The following is a 16,030-nucleotide window of genomic DNA, read 5'->3' as shown; positions in this document are numbered from 1 at the left end:
GAGTGTGTGAAGGAGAATGTGTGTTGATACCTACGGGTAGACGAGGAAAAAGAGACATGGCGTGCGTATGGAAACAGCAAATCTGTATTATACCATAGAAGCGAGGCAGCTGCATCAGATATAACGGCCTTAGATGCATGGTATTTGGCTTACCGAACTTAGAAGAGGCTTTAGAAGGAACGGGATATAGAAGACACCGGATACCCACTTATTTATCGATGTAAATACTACTTACGAATTCTCTTGTCTCATCTTCAGTGTTGTTGGAGACTAGCATGTGTCTCTACCATATAGAAGGACAAGACTTGGTGAAATCTTACTTCCTATCAAAATAACTTGATGAGCTATCCAGTTCTGTAACACGTTACCTATAGTCTAGGCTCATAAGAACAGGATAGATGTGCTTAATAATAAAGAGGTATTGCAGACGAGTCATGAAGCGTAAACGCGAGATAATGAAAGAACCAGATCGTTTACGTAAGATTGGATTTCTGGTTTCTCAAATGCTGGGTGAAGGGATGTTTTGCTCGCTTTAAGTGAGTACTGTCTTGGGCGAAAGGTTTTTATTTTGTGAGAATGGCAAGTGGTCAAAATGATGATGAGGGAGGTTGTGGTGGAGGTGGATATTGAAGGCTAAGAGGCGGAGAAAGAGGGAGTGACGAGATGTAGTATGACGGTTTGAAGAGCGGGTTGGGATAAGCAAGGAAACATAGAGGAAATCTTCGAGTGCCTCTCACTGTTAATATGGAGTCTTTGGGTTATGTCACGTCTCATTTACTAATATCACTAACTACAGATTCTGGCTCGCCAGTTAGCAGTCGAACGAAATTTGCGCATAGAGATGCTGCGGAATTATATAACGACTCCTTTAAATATGTGCATACTTTCCACCTGTAACGTCCCGTGAAAGAAGACACGGATTTCCAAATTTCTGACTCACTGGCATGAGATTCGTGTCACTACTTTTTGACGCAATTTAGAACTCTGGTATTCTCTATTGTATTCTTGATAGCCCTGGGATATAATTTTCATTGATGAAACATGTATTTGTCATGGCAGAAAGCGATTTGGTGGTTGGTGTGCTCAGAAAGAGGGCACCTACTTAAGATGGTCTTGGCCTTGTTGTTAGGATTACCGAATTGCGGAGCACTGGTTGTGATTCAAAGTGCCTCGATGATATGAGTGATGCGTGTAAGATCAATCGAGGAAGAGAATCATTCAAACCCGTGGAAGAATATGGAGAGATGAACGGGTGTCATCACGTGTGAACAAAAAGGGGGACAAGATTAAGCGAGACAAGCGACTTTCACGATACGATCTTTCTAGGTTCAACTTCTATGCTTCCCGCGGAGAACAGCATTTCGTATTGCACCAAATGAAAGAGAAACACATGTTGCACTACCCTGTACCGTATCAATCCTCGCGTACCATGACTACACTGGTCAAGGTCTCCTCCTCGCCCGCAACTTGGACAACCTCATCCGCAAGCGTTTTGAACCGGAGATAGTTATACAGAAAACGACCCATTGGACTCGCACACAATGTTACTGGCCACTCCTTGCTTTCAGCTTCTTTTATACCCCAGTCTACTAATTGCGTACCACCCCCACGCCGTCGGTAGTCAGGATGAACGACAAGCGAAGACAAGTTAACTTGCTTCTCGGCCCACGGTGCAAAGTAAGTCTTGAAGCGTTGAGAAGCTCGTCCGAAGAATGCTTCACACCGCTTCTTATCTGCATCTTTTCTTTCTTTCTCGGCTGGGTCTGACCAACTAAGTCAGTATGAAAAGTATCTCAAAGTGAAAAGTAATAAAATGGTTGAAGTACCCGCTCCCGTCGCTGGCGTTAGGACAGCAAGATTCCATACGGCATGGCCAACTGGTGTACAAACAGTATTGCCGTCGACCTCGACAGCATCTTCAAGCAGATAGACAACGTATTTTTCAGGTTGCGCTAAGTAGTTTTCATATTCTTTCCTGGTCCATTTCCAGTGATCTTCAGGAAATTCATGTCGGTACGGATAGCAATAATGGACCTGCGGCTCCTCGGTGAAGCCTTCAATATGGATCCGAGTGATGGCATCCAGATCTTCCTTGGAAGCGGTGCGTAGGGTAAAACCGCGCGGGGAGATAGAGCCGCCTCCCATATTTCAGGGTACGGAAATTTGAGGAATGGATGGGCTAATGAGATTGGGTAGGAATAGGAGAATGATTGATGGCATCCCAGCCGTGGTGAAAACGAGGCGAAGTTGAGGTTTTTAATAGCTCTTTTTTCTAGTCTGGAATTCAAGGCATGGGACTGATGCCTCCCGATCTCCTCTTTGGGATGCATGACAAGGCTCGCCGATTGCTTACTCGGGCCTAGTGCAAGCAGCCACGACAGCGACTGCCGTCCACGGGATGGGATTCGAGACAACGCGTGAGGTCGATTCTTAGAGGCCACTCATGCCAGGGCGCAAGGAGACTTGAATGCAGCCTCACCATAGGAAGCGCAGATAGGATGTCGGCCTTCCTTCATATAACACACGCCGAACTCCGCATTGGTGTTGCCTCCAAGATGTTCCATGCTCGTACGAGCAATTCACGCTTTGCAACATGGTCGATTACGAGTACAACGATGGACAAGAGCAGCTTGGAGTTGAAGATGTGCTTGAGTCTGTTGGGTATGCCGCCGGTTTCCTAGATGGATGGGTTGCAGCGCAGACAAGTGATCCATCGACAAACACCTCCCCTGTCGGGTCACGTGTTATAGAATTGCCTGCAGAAACACCGCACGTGATGAGCACAGATGACGACCACAACAACATCACCAATAACCTGAACCATGCCTTTCCAGTCGACTATGGTACGTCGAATAAGAGCTTATCACATCCAGAAATACCCGCAATTCTCGCGAGTGGCACAGAATGGCCCGTTGTTACACCTCAAACGATGACCATCTGGCAGAGTCCCGAGTCAATCTCAACTTCTTCAAGTGACGGACGGTCACCGCCATACGGTTGGTCAAACAGAGCTCATGATGTATCTTTATCTACTACAATCAGTAATTCGACTCGGGCAAGCTCGAATTCCAACGATGTGTTCGAAACCAACACAATCGTTTTCATTCCAGTCGAAACCCCTCTTGAGAAAGCCGGCACACGCAACAAGCGAGTCTTCCCAAGTTCGCAAGCCATCGAGAAGTCGGTACGAAATGTGAACAAACGCTCGAAGCAATCGAAGAAACAGCCTGTATGTATTCCGATCAGTCGGTCCTGGAAGATGTCAGCTCACACGAATCTCAGTCAGGACCAGGCGTGACAAAACCAGCCACTCGAGGCAAGGCCGTTGCTCAAATGGTATGGCGGGCTTATGGGTCTGAAAGATGCAAGCCAAACGAGGAATCGAGACTTCGCACTGCTAGGACTAGGGACGTTGGTGCTTGTGATACGTGCCGTAAGAATAAACAACGTGTAAGCTGCCACTGCCGTTCCACGGGCAAGATCATTTTGCTAACCGCTCAAAGTGTGATCAGTCGTTGAAAGACCTTTTTGTGCCTTGTGACAGATGCGTGAAGAAGCCATTTAATCTTCTCTCGATGCCTTGCTGCCGTATTGAGATTGTTGATATCAAGCTCTTTAGGTTGGGTAGGTTTGGTTGCTTGGACATTTACACATCATTCTAATGACCTCGTTCTCGATATAGGAACCACAACTACACCAGCTACTCTTCAGCAATGGATGCTTTCAAAACAAAGCCCGCCTGAAGGTTCCATTGTTCTGTATAATGGAAACTCGTCGTTAGGACCTCCACGGCAGATCTACTTAGCTCAAGAGGTTAACACCACCACCTTCCCGGTGACCGTCACTCGCTTTCATCCTGGGCCGCAAGATACCACTGCCTACAAGTGGACTGATACAGCCGGGGTGAAGCAGGAGTACGAAATGCCACCTTACTACATCGTCGATATGGCAGAGACTGGAGCGAGCATGCGTCAATATGCGCGAGCGGTGATGCCGGAACTGACTCAAAAACTCCTCGTCAACGCCAATCCAATAGTCCGGAAAACGTTCAAAGAAGCGGAGCGGTATTATAATACTTCAAAGGTCGGTAGACTTCCGTTACGTGTCCACATACACTATGACTAACTCGTCTTGAAGAGCAATCTTGTTGCCGCTGCGTTGATGTTCTGGTCAGCGACACGTATGATTGAAAGGTTCTGGCTGATCTGCGGAAACGACACGCTTGGATTACCTCCAATGGACGAAAATCTAGGCTTCTGCCGTCGTAGTCAGTTCTTTCCCTCAGTTCCCGTTACCCCAGTCATGGATACACAGCTTGACGAGCTGGCCATCGAACACGTTCTCATTCCGTTGAAAACGAAACTTCTTCGTATTCTCAAAGCTCGTGTGTTATCGAAGAAGAAGGAATTTTGGTATGAAATCTACCTTACTTGCTTCATCATTTTGCACAATTCAGAGCGAGTCAATGAGCATATATTAGATTTCTCTCGTAGATTTGGTGTTATGGTAAGTCTTGGGAAGCTGATTCTCACTATGTTGTGCTGGATTCTAATGATTTTCTATCAGCCTACACCAAAATCAAACGACGAGTCATCACTAAGTCAAGCATACTATCACGGTTGCAAGACTATCCTAGCATACTTCCATTTCGCTTCTGGCGGTGCGGCTCCGCTGTCATTGGATTGGGACACTCCGCCTCGAGATGTGCCAGATATGACGCCTGAGCAGATTGCTTACATGCGCGACATAAAAGCGGACGTTCTCCATCAAGGTGCGTTTAATATCAAGACATCAGGCATAAATTTGCTAATCAGTTCAAAGATCATCAACTGCAAATTATCAAAACCTCGTCTATGTATGAGAATGAGATGTACTGGACTCATCAAATGCTGTCTCAGGACTGGAAAGCAGATATGCCACATGCTGGAAGTCTGTTGGAGTTTACTGAGACCGACTTCTTGGTAGCATAAATCTTACTCGCCTTCTTTGAATGGAACGTTGTGGCTGTACGATTTTGTAATCGTCAACTAATTGTGCCAGTACCTCTGTTTCTGTTATTTTAATGTCTCGGAAAGTGGAAAAATGGAAAATGGAAAATGGGTTCAGGCGGCACGTAATCGTCAACCGGGTAACGGAACCGTTCTTCGATTGTGTAATCTAATTTTCTTACAAAAGCTAGCGAGATGTACAGGATTTCTGGATCTATTTGGATTTCGCAGTGGCTCGGAAGTCAGTGGAGCTGTGAAGAGATAAAGCAAGATTTGTGATGCACAATCAAAAAAAAAAAAGAAAAACGGATTTCGAAGACAGTTGTGTTGTCACAATCAATGAAATATATCCGTCATGATTGGAGCATTCTAAGAATCGTTTTGGATCCCCTCATATCACTAACCACACATCTTCCTCTTTCCGGAGAGCCTCAATCGCCGACTCAATCAACAACACTTTCACAGCACTCCTATGCGCTGTCCTACTTAATTAACCCCCACACATCTCATCGACAGACGTAACCTAACGATGAGCGCGTGATATCCGGCTCGTCTTGAACGGCTGGTCTTGTTATCAGGACAGTCTGTTTTTCAATAGATTATGTGCAGTTAGAGATTTAATTTGTTACGGGGAACTCGACCATTGAGACCAGCTTATCTTCTCGAGGTTCTCTCCAGTGCAAGGAATGTGGAGAACTTGCCGTCAGTCGCAAGTATTGAAATTGGAGTCTGGCCAGCTTGAGCCTCAATTACACTGTGTGGCCGAACTATTATTGGCTAGAATCGCTTGAGCTATTGGTATTAGTCTTGAAATATATGCACATGATGTTCTGCTACCACTAATCAGTGCTTTGTTAGATTAGCGACCCAGATATCTTGGAGATGGAGGCTGCATTCGTCGCCAATTGGAGACCTGAGTGCTCATAAGCCGCATGAGATCTAGGACGATCGCACCTGAAGCACTCATTTTGCATGCGAAGAGCTTGATAGGGAACACGGCTTGGATAATGGCAGCCACAACAATAGAAATGATTTGCTATCTCATTGGTGCCCGCTTTAGAATCCACCCCTCATGTTCTCAACCCCACGCCTGTGACAATCAATCTGCCAAGATAGGAACAAGAGTTCGTGCGAGCTGGCAGAGCCGCATCGTGTATTTATGAACTTGTGGTACGGTGTTGAGATGGAGCTAATCACTCCGAATTTCAACTATCCAACATGGCTGCAGCTTGCGCAACTTACACGCCGTCTGAATTAGACACCAAACGTTTCTGGGATATCGAAGCTAGCAGACAGAAAACTAAAGTTGAGATACCATATGGGTTTCCGGCTAAGCTTGAGTCTTCACTGGCGTGGAAAGGTGAAGATATAGATGTCGAAAACGAACAGGCGGAATGGAAATTGGATCTTACCGATGAGGAGATATCGGCAATTGATGCTGCTTTGAAAACTTTTGAAGGTGTGTTATCCTTGCTGAAAAAGTGTCCCACAAATAACCAACAACATATCGAAAGGGAAAAATCATGAACTCTCAGCCCTTTCGGCTTCAACCTTCGAATTGCCATCAGAATTCTCCCAACGTCTGAGGAGCTTGTCCGATCAGCTCTACGAGGGAGTCGGGTTTCAGATCATCCATGGACTTGATCCGACAAAGTATAATTCCAAGCAACAAATGATTGTATACGCAGGTGTTAGTGCGCACATATGTCCTCAGCGAGGTACTGTGGACGTGAAAGGCACAGGTGTTCTGGGTCAGTAGCTTGAAAGTCCTCATTAGACGAACAGTAGCTAATTGTAACCTTTTCAACAGCACATATCGTCAATGTACAAGCTGGTAATAAGTTGAAAGCGACTGCGCCTGCGTTTAGTAATATTCCACTGGTAAGTTGAGTTAAACCCGAGAACCATGAGATCGAAACACTGAACATCTCAAGTCTTTCCATACGGATAATTGTGAAATCATGGCATTCTTCTATCTTGACACAGCCATTGAGGGCGGTGAGACGATGTTGAGTAGTATATGGCAGACTTACAATGAACTGGCTGCAACTAGGCCGGAAGTGTTGCACACATTGACTGAGCCCTGGGTTCTAGATACGTAAGTCCCATTTTCCTGTTTCTTCAAAATTCATATCTCGCTTCACCTGAAACTCAGCTACCTAAAAAAATACACACTAACACAACCAGCTTCAAACCCCTCGACCTTCAACCCCCCCGCCACTGCCGTCTCCTCCAACAAACCGGCTGTCCCAAAATCCCCGTCCTCTTCCGCTTCTCGCGCTACCCAATAACAGGCTGGCAACGCCAACGCAACGCCGCCCTCTCCATCCCCACCACCGCGCAACACGAAACGGCCGACGCAATCCAGTTCATCGCCATGAAAAACGCCATCACGCTGCCCGTCGCCAAGGGCGACATGTTGTTCGTCAACGATCTGGCGTTGTTCCATGCCCGCACCGGGTTCAAGGATGATGATATTCCGATGAAGAGACATCTTGTGAAGATGTATTTTAGGGATCCCGAACAGGGTTGGGATATTCCCGAGGAGATGGAGAATGAGTGGAGGACTTCGTATAAGAAGGAGGAGGGGATGGAGGAGGTGTGGAATGTGTTATATAAGGCGGGGATTGAGGAGTTGTCTATGTTGAATGGGTGATTGGGGGTTGTGGTTGGAAGACTGGGTTGGTGTGTCTGACTGATTTTGTGATACTGATTGTGTGTTAATTATTTTATGGTTTTGTTGTTTTTTGGTTTTCAACTCCTGAGCCGGGTGATGTACCGGTTTGTTATTGAATCATCGCGCTATCTGCTACCCTATTTATTTTGCAAACTCTTGGGTACTAGTCATGACGATCAAGCAGACGTTATGTTTATATGTTTTCTCCAATATTATTTGTTTAATCTCTTTTGATGTACGAATTGTATTCTTGTCTCATTGAAATTGAAGCAAAAATACAAAGTGCTACTACCTTCATACATTTCACCGTCACTTCCCCGTTCAGATAAGCGATTGTCCTTTCCTACAAGTAATACCAGTATGTACCATCTGCTTTTGTGGGATTATTTCACTTGGTATCTTTTGTCTTCTTTTTGTTGTCCGTTGTCCAACATAAAGCTGCGACTATACAACCGACGTCGACATGGATGACGGTGACTACGACGGTTCTCAGAGCAGGCTTCGCTCGATGTTGCGCGATGGTGTTATATATTCCATTCTCAACTGGTATCTCATATTCCAGATAAGATCAAGGATCGCCCTGACAAACGTCGGTCTCGCTTTGATAACGTAAATACATATGTGTATTTGGCATATCAGTCGTTGTCATACCATCCTCATGCTACATTCAACATAGCAGTCCCTTCACGCACCTCCGGACGAATGAGTCTCGCGTTACGAGCCATCAAATGCGCATACACGCTTCCAACCAGCGCATCAGACATATGACTTCCAACCTGTACCGGCGGTCTTAGTCCCAACCCATTATACGTCGGTGCCGGTGGCTCGATAAGATTCGTTGCTTCAACACCAAAATCATCGTCATTGCCGATAAGAGGGACATGCCAGCTATTTGGCGAAATCGGCGCTTGCATTTCGATATCTCGTTGGTGTATAGAGTTTCTAGCGTTCTGTCTATACTGCAAACATCCAACCGTGACGCCTAAGAGCGTTAAAATGGTCGCTAAGATCCCGAAAATTATTGCGATTTGGTTCGAGATGGATTGTTGAGGGTCAGAAGAGGGCATGGTTGTAAGCTCCAAAGCTAGAGCACATGCCCTAGCTGCTGAAAGGTGATAATGTGGTAGAATGTTTTAGTACCAGGGTACTCGGCTTCATACCTAAATATAGAGGTATGTGGAAGTATGATATGGCTGTAATGAGGTCTGGTAGGGATGTAGATAAGATTGTTGGATTGAGTTATGACATATAGATCAATCAGATTAACTTCCAACATAAGCAGGACACCCTTTGATATATACACCAAGTACCAGACTGCCGGGCTCTCCGCATTTGCAAGGTCGTATACAATGAGGCGCAATGAACCACAACAATGACAGCGTCGGTGAGCTTCAAGTCATGTGTAAGGCGAGCACTGTACTTTCGTCGCTATAACTTGCTCTTTCGTGCAAATGAAGCGTTCTTTCCTTCCATTTAACGTTCTCATTGGTGTAGCAATACGACTCTTCAGCACGAATATATTTGCCTAACGACCGAAAAGTAGTTCGCGAACCATCCGTGGGGTGTAGCCTCTGCCGAAACCCGTTTTCGGTCATGAGTAGTAGGAGGCGTATCCTCCCGATATCCATTTACGGTAGGAAACGTGACGTTGTCATCGCGCTTAGACGAGTTGGTTGATATATCTCCGTGGGGGAAAAAGGTATTTATTTGTTTACTGAGACTTGAGTGTAGGGTTGCGATTCCTGTGAAACTTTGTCAGCCAAACATTTGTACGCCTCACTTCTTTGGACCTTTTGTTGGGAAAACATTGAGCTGCCTTTTGTGCTCAACGGGTTTGCCTTAACTTTTCGGAGTTTTTCGACTTTGCGAGTAATGCAGCGGGTACTCGTATGCCAAAAAGAACTCACGCTCATGGATGTTCGAACTTCTGCTTTTGGAGCAACGGCTGGCGAGAAATTCCTGATATTTTCAACAGGAACTCTGCATTCCTCATATCTTCTGACATTCATGAGCATACATAATATATGCTCATAGCGTTAGACTAATGAATTCTGTAAGAGTCTCTGGGAGGTATAGAATGTCCAAGATTCTACAAGCAACTTACCTACGTACCAGTCCTCGCTTAGAGATGAGATATAGTAGTTCGCCGGCTCTGAGTTCCCTAACGAGCACGATCTGGATTGGTTGAATCTTGATCTCGATCATAACAGCAGTTAATTCGAATAACAGCCAAGCTTTTTGTTCATGTAACCCTCTCGACACGTTTTCGATATGCGACATTCCCGATTGGTTATGATTGACTGTCACCTGATAAACCGTGCAGCCTCATGTCTTTTCCTCAAACAACCGCATTTTCAGAACCCTCCATTCAAAGACAGCGGAGTACGAGCCCAACAGAAACGGGCCTCTATGTGGCGTCTCCAGGTACTCGTCAACGTAGTATCAAAAAGTGACACAAAAACTTGCGGCTGATTCCCTCTCCCCGATCTCCGTTTCCGGCCTAGCGCCCTGCCAACGACCTTCATGCAGACCCCCCTACCACCCGCCAACAACCATCCGAACTATTAGTACCAGCCTTCTCCAATTCCTCACTATCAATGACCACATCTCCACGCAACAACCCCCCCAATTCCCCTCCATGGACGTGGAACCACCCAGCCAAGATGTATCGACCAATGAGGAGCCTCCAATTGAATCAGACACCTTACTCGAATCCCAGGCGGCGGCCAGGGAAGGCGGAAATTCAAGACAGCGGTTGCTCATCTCTGCTTTACCGGCTCTGCTTCTATGGTACCTATCCGATCTCCTATTTTGGAATTGTGCGTCGTGACTGATCATGCAGTACGTTTTTGATTCGGTTTGACGGGAGTTTTGTGATTGGGAATTATTCGAGACGGATTGGTAGGGGTTCATGTGTGCTTGGTGGTGACTCGCGTTAATATGCGTATAGCTCTTGATTTACATGATTTTAAGAACGCGAGATGGCTTGTGCTGGGCTTTCTGGTGACGGAGTCTGCTTGTGGTCCCTTGGTACGTATCTTGCACATTTTGGAGCACGTGTGGTTTGGATCTATCAGAATTATGCTAAATTCAAGCAGTATGGCCATGCAGCTCAAGTCTACGGCCACCGAAACGCCATTCTATTTGCAGCCACAGCTATGTGTATCGGTCTCTTCTTATGGTAAGTCACCACCTATCGCCCAAGTCGCACCTTTAGTTAACACAACTAGTTCTGTAAGCTATAGACTATGGCAAGTTTCACTTGCTCGAGTCGTAGTAGGCACTGGTACTGCAGGAGTTGAGCTTCTCGTAGTCATTATAATCAACGGTAATTCACAACCCCATTTTCACATGCGTCTTAGCTAACTCTTCAGACTTCGTCCAACTCTACGAACTACCTCTCTGGACCAGTCTAACCACATTCTTTGGCACCATTGGCCTCATGCTTGGAGGTCCCTTAGGCGCTGTACTAGCAGACCATCTCGGCTTTCGCTCGTAAGCATGCTCACTTTATCATAACCCAGCCAAAGTACTCACACTCCCAGAACATTCGGCATTGAATCTTCCTTCATGGCCATCGCCCTAGTATTCGTCTATCTCACCCTAAAACTCCCAGAATCCCGTCCCAACACCTCCAACCGCAGCGCTAAAAAGATCGAATACCTATCCTCATCCCTCCTCCTCTTATCCGTCGCCGTCCCACTCTTCGCGCTCAATCTCGGCGGCGAAGTATTCAAATGGGGTCATCCAGTCGTGATAACCATGTTCTGTCTCTCACCCTTTCTCGTCGCTCTCTTCTACTACGCCGACACTCGCTTAGCTAGCACGCCTATCGTGCCTAAAAGGTTTGTGCAGGATCGTAATATAGCTATTGCGCTAGCGTGTACATTGCCTATGAAATTCGTGTTTGATCAGGTCAGTTTGAATCCCCTGTTGGCCTGTCAATATGATCGACTTACTGATGCAATACAGCTACGATTCAGTTTCGGCACCTACCTCCAAGCACGCTCCTTCGGCAAAGACTCTTCATTCGACGACTGGGCACTAACCTGTGTCTATCTCGGCCGCGCCCTGGGTACAATCGGCTGTGGGTTACTGATCAAACGCTATCGCCGCTTCAAACCATATTTAAAAGCCGTCATCATAGTTGATCTAATAATCTACTTCTGCTTCGCACTAGGAGTCATGCGTAAGTCCTCACCCCCGAATCAAACCTCCCCATCTAACCCCCCCAAGACGTAGAAAAGCCGAAATTCGCACCCATCCTCGCGTTCATCGGAGCCACGGAGGGCTTTGCCGAGGGTTTATGGCTCGTGGCTATCCTCTCGTTGGTCGATGCTGAAGGTATGAAGTATAACCCTATTTCAACTCTTTGACTCACACAAAGCGCAGATCAACCTTTATTATACGCCTTCTTCGGCCTCTCTCAAGCCGTCTCGGGAGACTTGGGTATTGCCATCTCCTTAGCGGCTGAAGGCACATTAGTCCGCTCCAAACTCCACGCCAAATTATCTGGTTACGCAAATGCCGAAGAGGTAAACCCCCTAACCGCATCTAATTCCTCGCCTAACCTCTCTAGATCATCCGCAAAAGCCTCGAGGATCTGAATTACATCAAAGAGCTGCCTGTCAAAGTCCAGACCATAGTTCTAAACGCCTTAATATCATCGACCGAGATTGCGTTCGGTAAGTAATCGCTATTGTCCGTACATACTTAAAAATTGCTGATTGCTCTAGCGATATCCTTCTTGGTGCTCATGATCAGTCTGTTCTTCAGCTTTTACATAAAAGAGATGCCGCGGGCGGCGAAGGGCGTTTCTTATATCGCGTAGATGTGGACTTAAACCTCGTACTGAGATGAATTTGGAAGTAGTGTTGTCTGGTGACGGCGACACTATTCTATGACTAGTCTGGCCAAGTAGATAGCGAGTTCAAAGACGTCATAAGTTCTGATTCCTTAGATTATAAATTCTATACATCGAAACGATATTAAGAAAATATCATTTCTTCGTGGAATTTTTGTTATATGACTGACAGATATGTCACAACTCACAAAGCCCCAGATAACAGTATCAATCTCTAGAGCTGTATCGTTCCAACCTTCCACTTACTGTACGTTCTCCACCAAGCTTTGAGAGTAGAGTCAGAGTCAAGGAACTAGGTAAGAACCCCTTATCGATTCCGGGATCTATGTTGCCTATGTAGCCTATCACGTTTGATATAGGTGATGTATGTGTCAATTTTTAGTTGCTATCTGCAGACAGAAAACAAAATCAAAAATAGTATCTAACTTCTGGAACTCGTTGCAAATAGACAGGAAATATGAGGCGTTCCTTGGAAGCTTCAGTATGATAATGAAGCAGGATCTCAAGACGGACGCCTTAGCTTCGACATCAAGAGCGAAGCCGTCGAGCCTAGAGTAGCAGTCCACGAAGGCGAAAACAACTACCCATCTCGTCGCGTTCCTTAAACTTTCTCCTCTCCTGATCTGGTAAATCGATAGGCGATTGATATTCGATCCCTATCATTCGATAATAACTCATCCTCTCCAGCCTCACCACTCTATCACGAATTGGACCCTCATAAATGAAGCTGCCATAGTGTAAGTTGTCAAACGCGAAGCAACTTGGGTCGTTTTGGTGTAGGTTAAATAATTATCTGTCTGTATACAAGAGCCCGTACCATCTCTTGCCCAAAAGCTCGACTTCGCTGGCTGATCGATCTGAATACCTATCAAACAAGGAAGTAGATTTGAGTAAATATTTTGACAACCTGGCCTATATTTCCCTAAAATGCGTCAGACGAACACGACTAATGTTGGAAGTGTTTTTACTCACACCATCTGTTACTTCGGAAGTCTATAGCAGCACCTAGCTAGTGAGATTCTAGCTTACGCTGCTATGAGCCAGGCTCCTTGACATGCCTGTCTTAGACTTTCGACAGTCTTCGAAGCTCGCGAAGAAGCTCCTTAGACTTATAAGTCTAGATGATAGCAAAAACACACTTATTAGTCTCCCTATCATACGATTCATACAGATCATCATCCAACCCCCCCAAATCAGCCTCAAACATCCTCTTATGCAAAGGCAGACATTCCTGAACTCCAGTTTCTATGATCGAAACAAGTCCAAGCCGCTCATATTGACCCTTCACGTCGCCCGTCCTACGAAGAAGTAGGCCTTGCGTGAAGTTTTCGAAAGAGCCGAAATGGGGGCCCCATTTGAACGTGCACGGTACAACGACGAGTCGTCCTATCACGTCGCTAGATAGTAAGGCTTCCAGATCTATATCAAAACCTAGACCAAGATCTACATCAAGATGAAGATGGTGTATGACAGGGTCGGTCCGAAGAAGTCGCGGGATCAAGGCTCCTTTCAAACGAAGCGTGCCGGATAGGACTTGGGCGAGGGGATTGTTATTTCGAGTGACCACTGCTACGTTGCAAACGTCGACACAAATTTTCGTGGTGAAATCGTCGGGTGGTGCGTCTGCCTCAGGGTCGGTGATGAGGTCGGTAAAGTAGATACTCCCCTGGTTTTGATGCCCATGACCATGAAGGTGCAATGTACTCTTCGCTGTTCGGCTTCGGCTGGGTAGTTCCAGCCCTCCACAGGAGTTGTGGTATCAGGCTTTCTTCCCATAGTCCTGCGACATAACTGCCTTCCATAAGTGGCTGTATGAGGTATGCAAGCGCAGAAATTGCGATGAGACGGTCAGACTGGTAGGTTAATTTGCAGGATGTGAACTTTTTGACGAGAAACTTCCACAGCTCGACTGCTCCTCCCTCCTCCAAATGCATAGAGTCTCGTCTCAGAGCTCCGACAGACCTTCTCTTGTCACGAATCTTTTGAATCATAGCGTGAACAGCTCCTTTGAGCGGAATGTGAAATCTGTCAGACCAAATGTTTTGGAGAGATAACGGTTTGAGGTGTTTCGGTGGAAGCTCGCCGTTAAAGGTTTGACCGCATTCAAAGAAAATCTGCTGGGAAGCAAAATACAATACTCTTGGGACCAGGACTCGTTCTTGGAAGACCCATCCTCGCTCTAGTAAAGGCGACTCCTCCACACTTTCCTGCAATATTTGCTGCTCCGTGCTTCCATAGACTCCTTCGTGCATGTACCAAGGGTTATTACTTTTCACCTCAATTCGAAGTGGTATATAAGCCCTAAAATTGTCCGCGCTGAAGAGACCCTCTTCAGAAGACGAAGCGTATGCTGCAGCTATGTTGCAATAGCTATTTGAGTAGACAGAACCCATTAGCACGGATTCATTCTGCCAATCCTCATTGGAGTCTTGTATAATGCAGAGTGAATCAATCCGAAGATACTGTACATCCATGAACCTTGTAACATCGTCAGCTTGTCGAAATGTTACAGTCAACTCGACTACTGGAATTTCGTCGAGAAATGCCCGAAGGTTATGGCTTGTGAGAGTAGTGAATTTGTTGTTTCCACAACTGTGACTCAACGTCATATAACGTGTGTTCAGTGGTAATATGCTAGTATCACAGAGCTTTAGAGGCTGCTTCTCAGACGGAGGAACATATATGAGTCTGGTGGGAAGCTTCACGTCGTATTGCTGACTCCCTTGTCGAGGCTGGCAGAAGTGGTGGTTAGTACAACAGGCTGTGACCCAGGATTTGGCTAGCTGAAGGGCTTCTGTTGAGCCAGTACCAGGGCTAAGGTTCTGTATTTGGCTACTGATACCTATAGCTGATCAGCGACGATTAACAGTCATGGGTAGGAAGACTATTTGCTGTCTTACTCGAGAAAGAAACCACCTGTACATCGTTCCCAAACTTCAAGCTTGTGAAAACGAAGTAGAATCCATGACGAAATTGGATCCCCCAATTCCGCTCCCAAATGGTGCGCATTGTTCCAAGATTAGTGCCCGCAAATAATATACCGGAATGATTCGGAAAAGGGTGTCCCTTCTGGCTGCGCTTCGAAATGTCTTCGAATTCAAAGCCACCAAGTTTTCTAGCTTGTATCATCTCTCGATCTGTTGTGGAGAATTTACTCCATATGTAATGACATAGTTGACAACCCTGATCAGATGCAGATATTAGATCCTCGATACAATTGTGATGACAATACAGCTTTGCTGTGACCAAGAATGTGAAGGGCGTGTCGGGACGTTTGCAGTCTGCCGACATCTCCTCGCTCGTTCCGTCAAAAATACGGCGGCACATAGAACAGAGATTATCCATCTTTTGTGAGCTGATACCTGTTGTGATAGCTGTTGCGAACGTTAAGACTGAAATAAAGTAAATAGGTTGTAATACCCATAGAGAAAGAAGTAAATGAAATGATCCGGAAGAAGTAAAGACTTGTGATCAAATTCATCAGCTTGTATCATCTGGTGA

General features: G+C 46.0%; 6 protein-coding genes across 6 annotated transcripts; 3 read left to right on the top strand and 3 right to left on the bottom strand.

Moving 5' to 3' along the window:
- Positions 1 to 1,413: 1,413 nt before the first annotated feature.
- On the bottom strand, positions 1,414 to 2,145 carry GLAREA_06019 (Acyl-CoA N-acyltransferases (Nat); the record flags this gene model as incomplete). The annotated part of the gene is made up of 2 exons (XM_008081433.1): positions 1,414 to 1,763; positions 1,827 to 2,145. 2 exons carry the CDS (start codon positions 2,143 to 2,145, stop codon positions 1,414 to 1,416), a joined length of 669 nt encoding a protein of 222 aa, XP_008079624.1.
- Positions 2,146 to 2,593: 448 nt separating this feature from the next.
- GLAREA_06018 (uncharacterized protein) lies at positions 2,594 to 4,970 on the top strand (the record flags this gene model as incomplete). Its single annotated transcript, XM_008081432.1, has 7 exons — positions 2,594 to 3,229; positions 3,283 to 3,450; positions 3,504 to 3,624; positions 3,683 to 4,083; positions 4,138 to 4,506; positions 4,567 to 4,771; positions 4,822 to 4,970. The coding sequence occupies 7 exons, from the start codon at positions 2,594 to 2,596 to the stop codon at positions 4,968 to 4,970; spliced, it is 2,049 nt and encodes a 682-aa protein (XP_008079623.1).
- A 1,236-nt stretch (positions 4,971 to 6,206) lies between these two features.
- GLAREA_06017 (Clavaminate synthase-like protein) lies at positions 6,207 to 7,644 on the top strand (the record flags this gene model as incomplete). Its single annotated transcript, XM_008081431.1, has 5 exons — positions 6,207 to 6,447; positions 6,503 to 6,739; positions 6,799 to 6,869; positions 6,923 to 7,086; positions 7,176 to 7,644. 5 exons carry the CDS (start codon positions 6,207 to 6,209, stop codon positions 7,642 to 7,644), a joined length of 1,182 nt encoding a protein of 393 aa, XP_008079622.1.
- Positions 7,645 to 8,321: 677 nt separating this feature from the next.
- GLAREA_06016 (uncharacterized protein) lies at positions 8,322 to 8,732 on the bottom strand (the record flags this gene model as incomplete). The annotated part of the gene is made up of 1 exon (XM_008081430.1): positions 8,322 to 8,732. One exon carries the CDS (start codon positions 8,730 to 8,732, stop codon positions 8,322 to 8,324), a length of 411 nt encoding a protein of 136 aa, XP_008079621.1.
- A 1,571-nt stretch (positions 8,733 to 10,303) lies between these two features.
- GLAREA_06015 (MFS general substrate transporter) lies at positions 10,304 to 12,496 on the top strand (the record flags this gene model as incomplete). Its single annotated transcript, XM_008081429.1, has 12 exons — positions 10,304 to 10,455; positions 10,508 to 10,566; positions 10,616 to 10,695; positions 10,764 to 10,846; positions 10,896 to 10,993; positions 11,040 to 11,160; positions 11,211 to 11,580; positions 11,638 to 11,854; positions 11,908 to 12,009; positions 12,058 to 12,200; positions 12,245 to 12,350; positions 12,402 to 12,496. The coding sequence occupies 12 exons, from the start codon at positions 10,304 to 10,306 to the stop codon at positions 12,494 to 12,496; spliced, it is 1,626 nt and encodes a 541-aa protein (XP_008079620.1).
- A 1,661-nt stretch (positions 12,497 to 14,157) lies between these two features.
- On the bottom strand, positions 14,158 to 15,874 carry GLAREA_06014 (HET protein; the record flags this gene model as incomplete). The annotated part of the gene is made up of 2 exons (XM_008081428.1): positions 14,158 to 15,371; positions 15,430 to 15,874. 2 exons carry the CDS (start codon positions 15,872 to 15,874, stop codon positions 14,158 to 14,160), a joined length of 1,659 nt encoding a protein of 552 aa, XP_008079619.1.
- Positions 15,875 to 16,030: the final 156 nt, after the last annotated feature.

The sequence above is a fragment of the Glarea lozoyensis genome (assembly GCF_000409485.1).
Source record: "Glarea lozoyensis ATCC 20868 chromosome Unknown GLAREA15, whole genome shotgun sequence".
NCBI classification, from domain to species: domain Eukaryota; kingdom Fungi; phylum Ascomycota; class Leotiomycetes; order Helotiales; family Helotiaceae; genus Glarea; species Glarea lozoyensis.
Note: the sequence above shows the minus strand (reverse complement) of the source record. Positions and strands in the feature narration are given on the sequence as shown.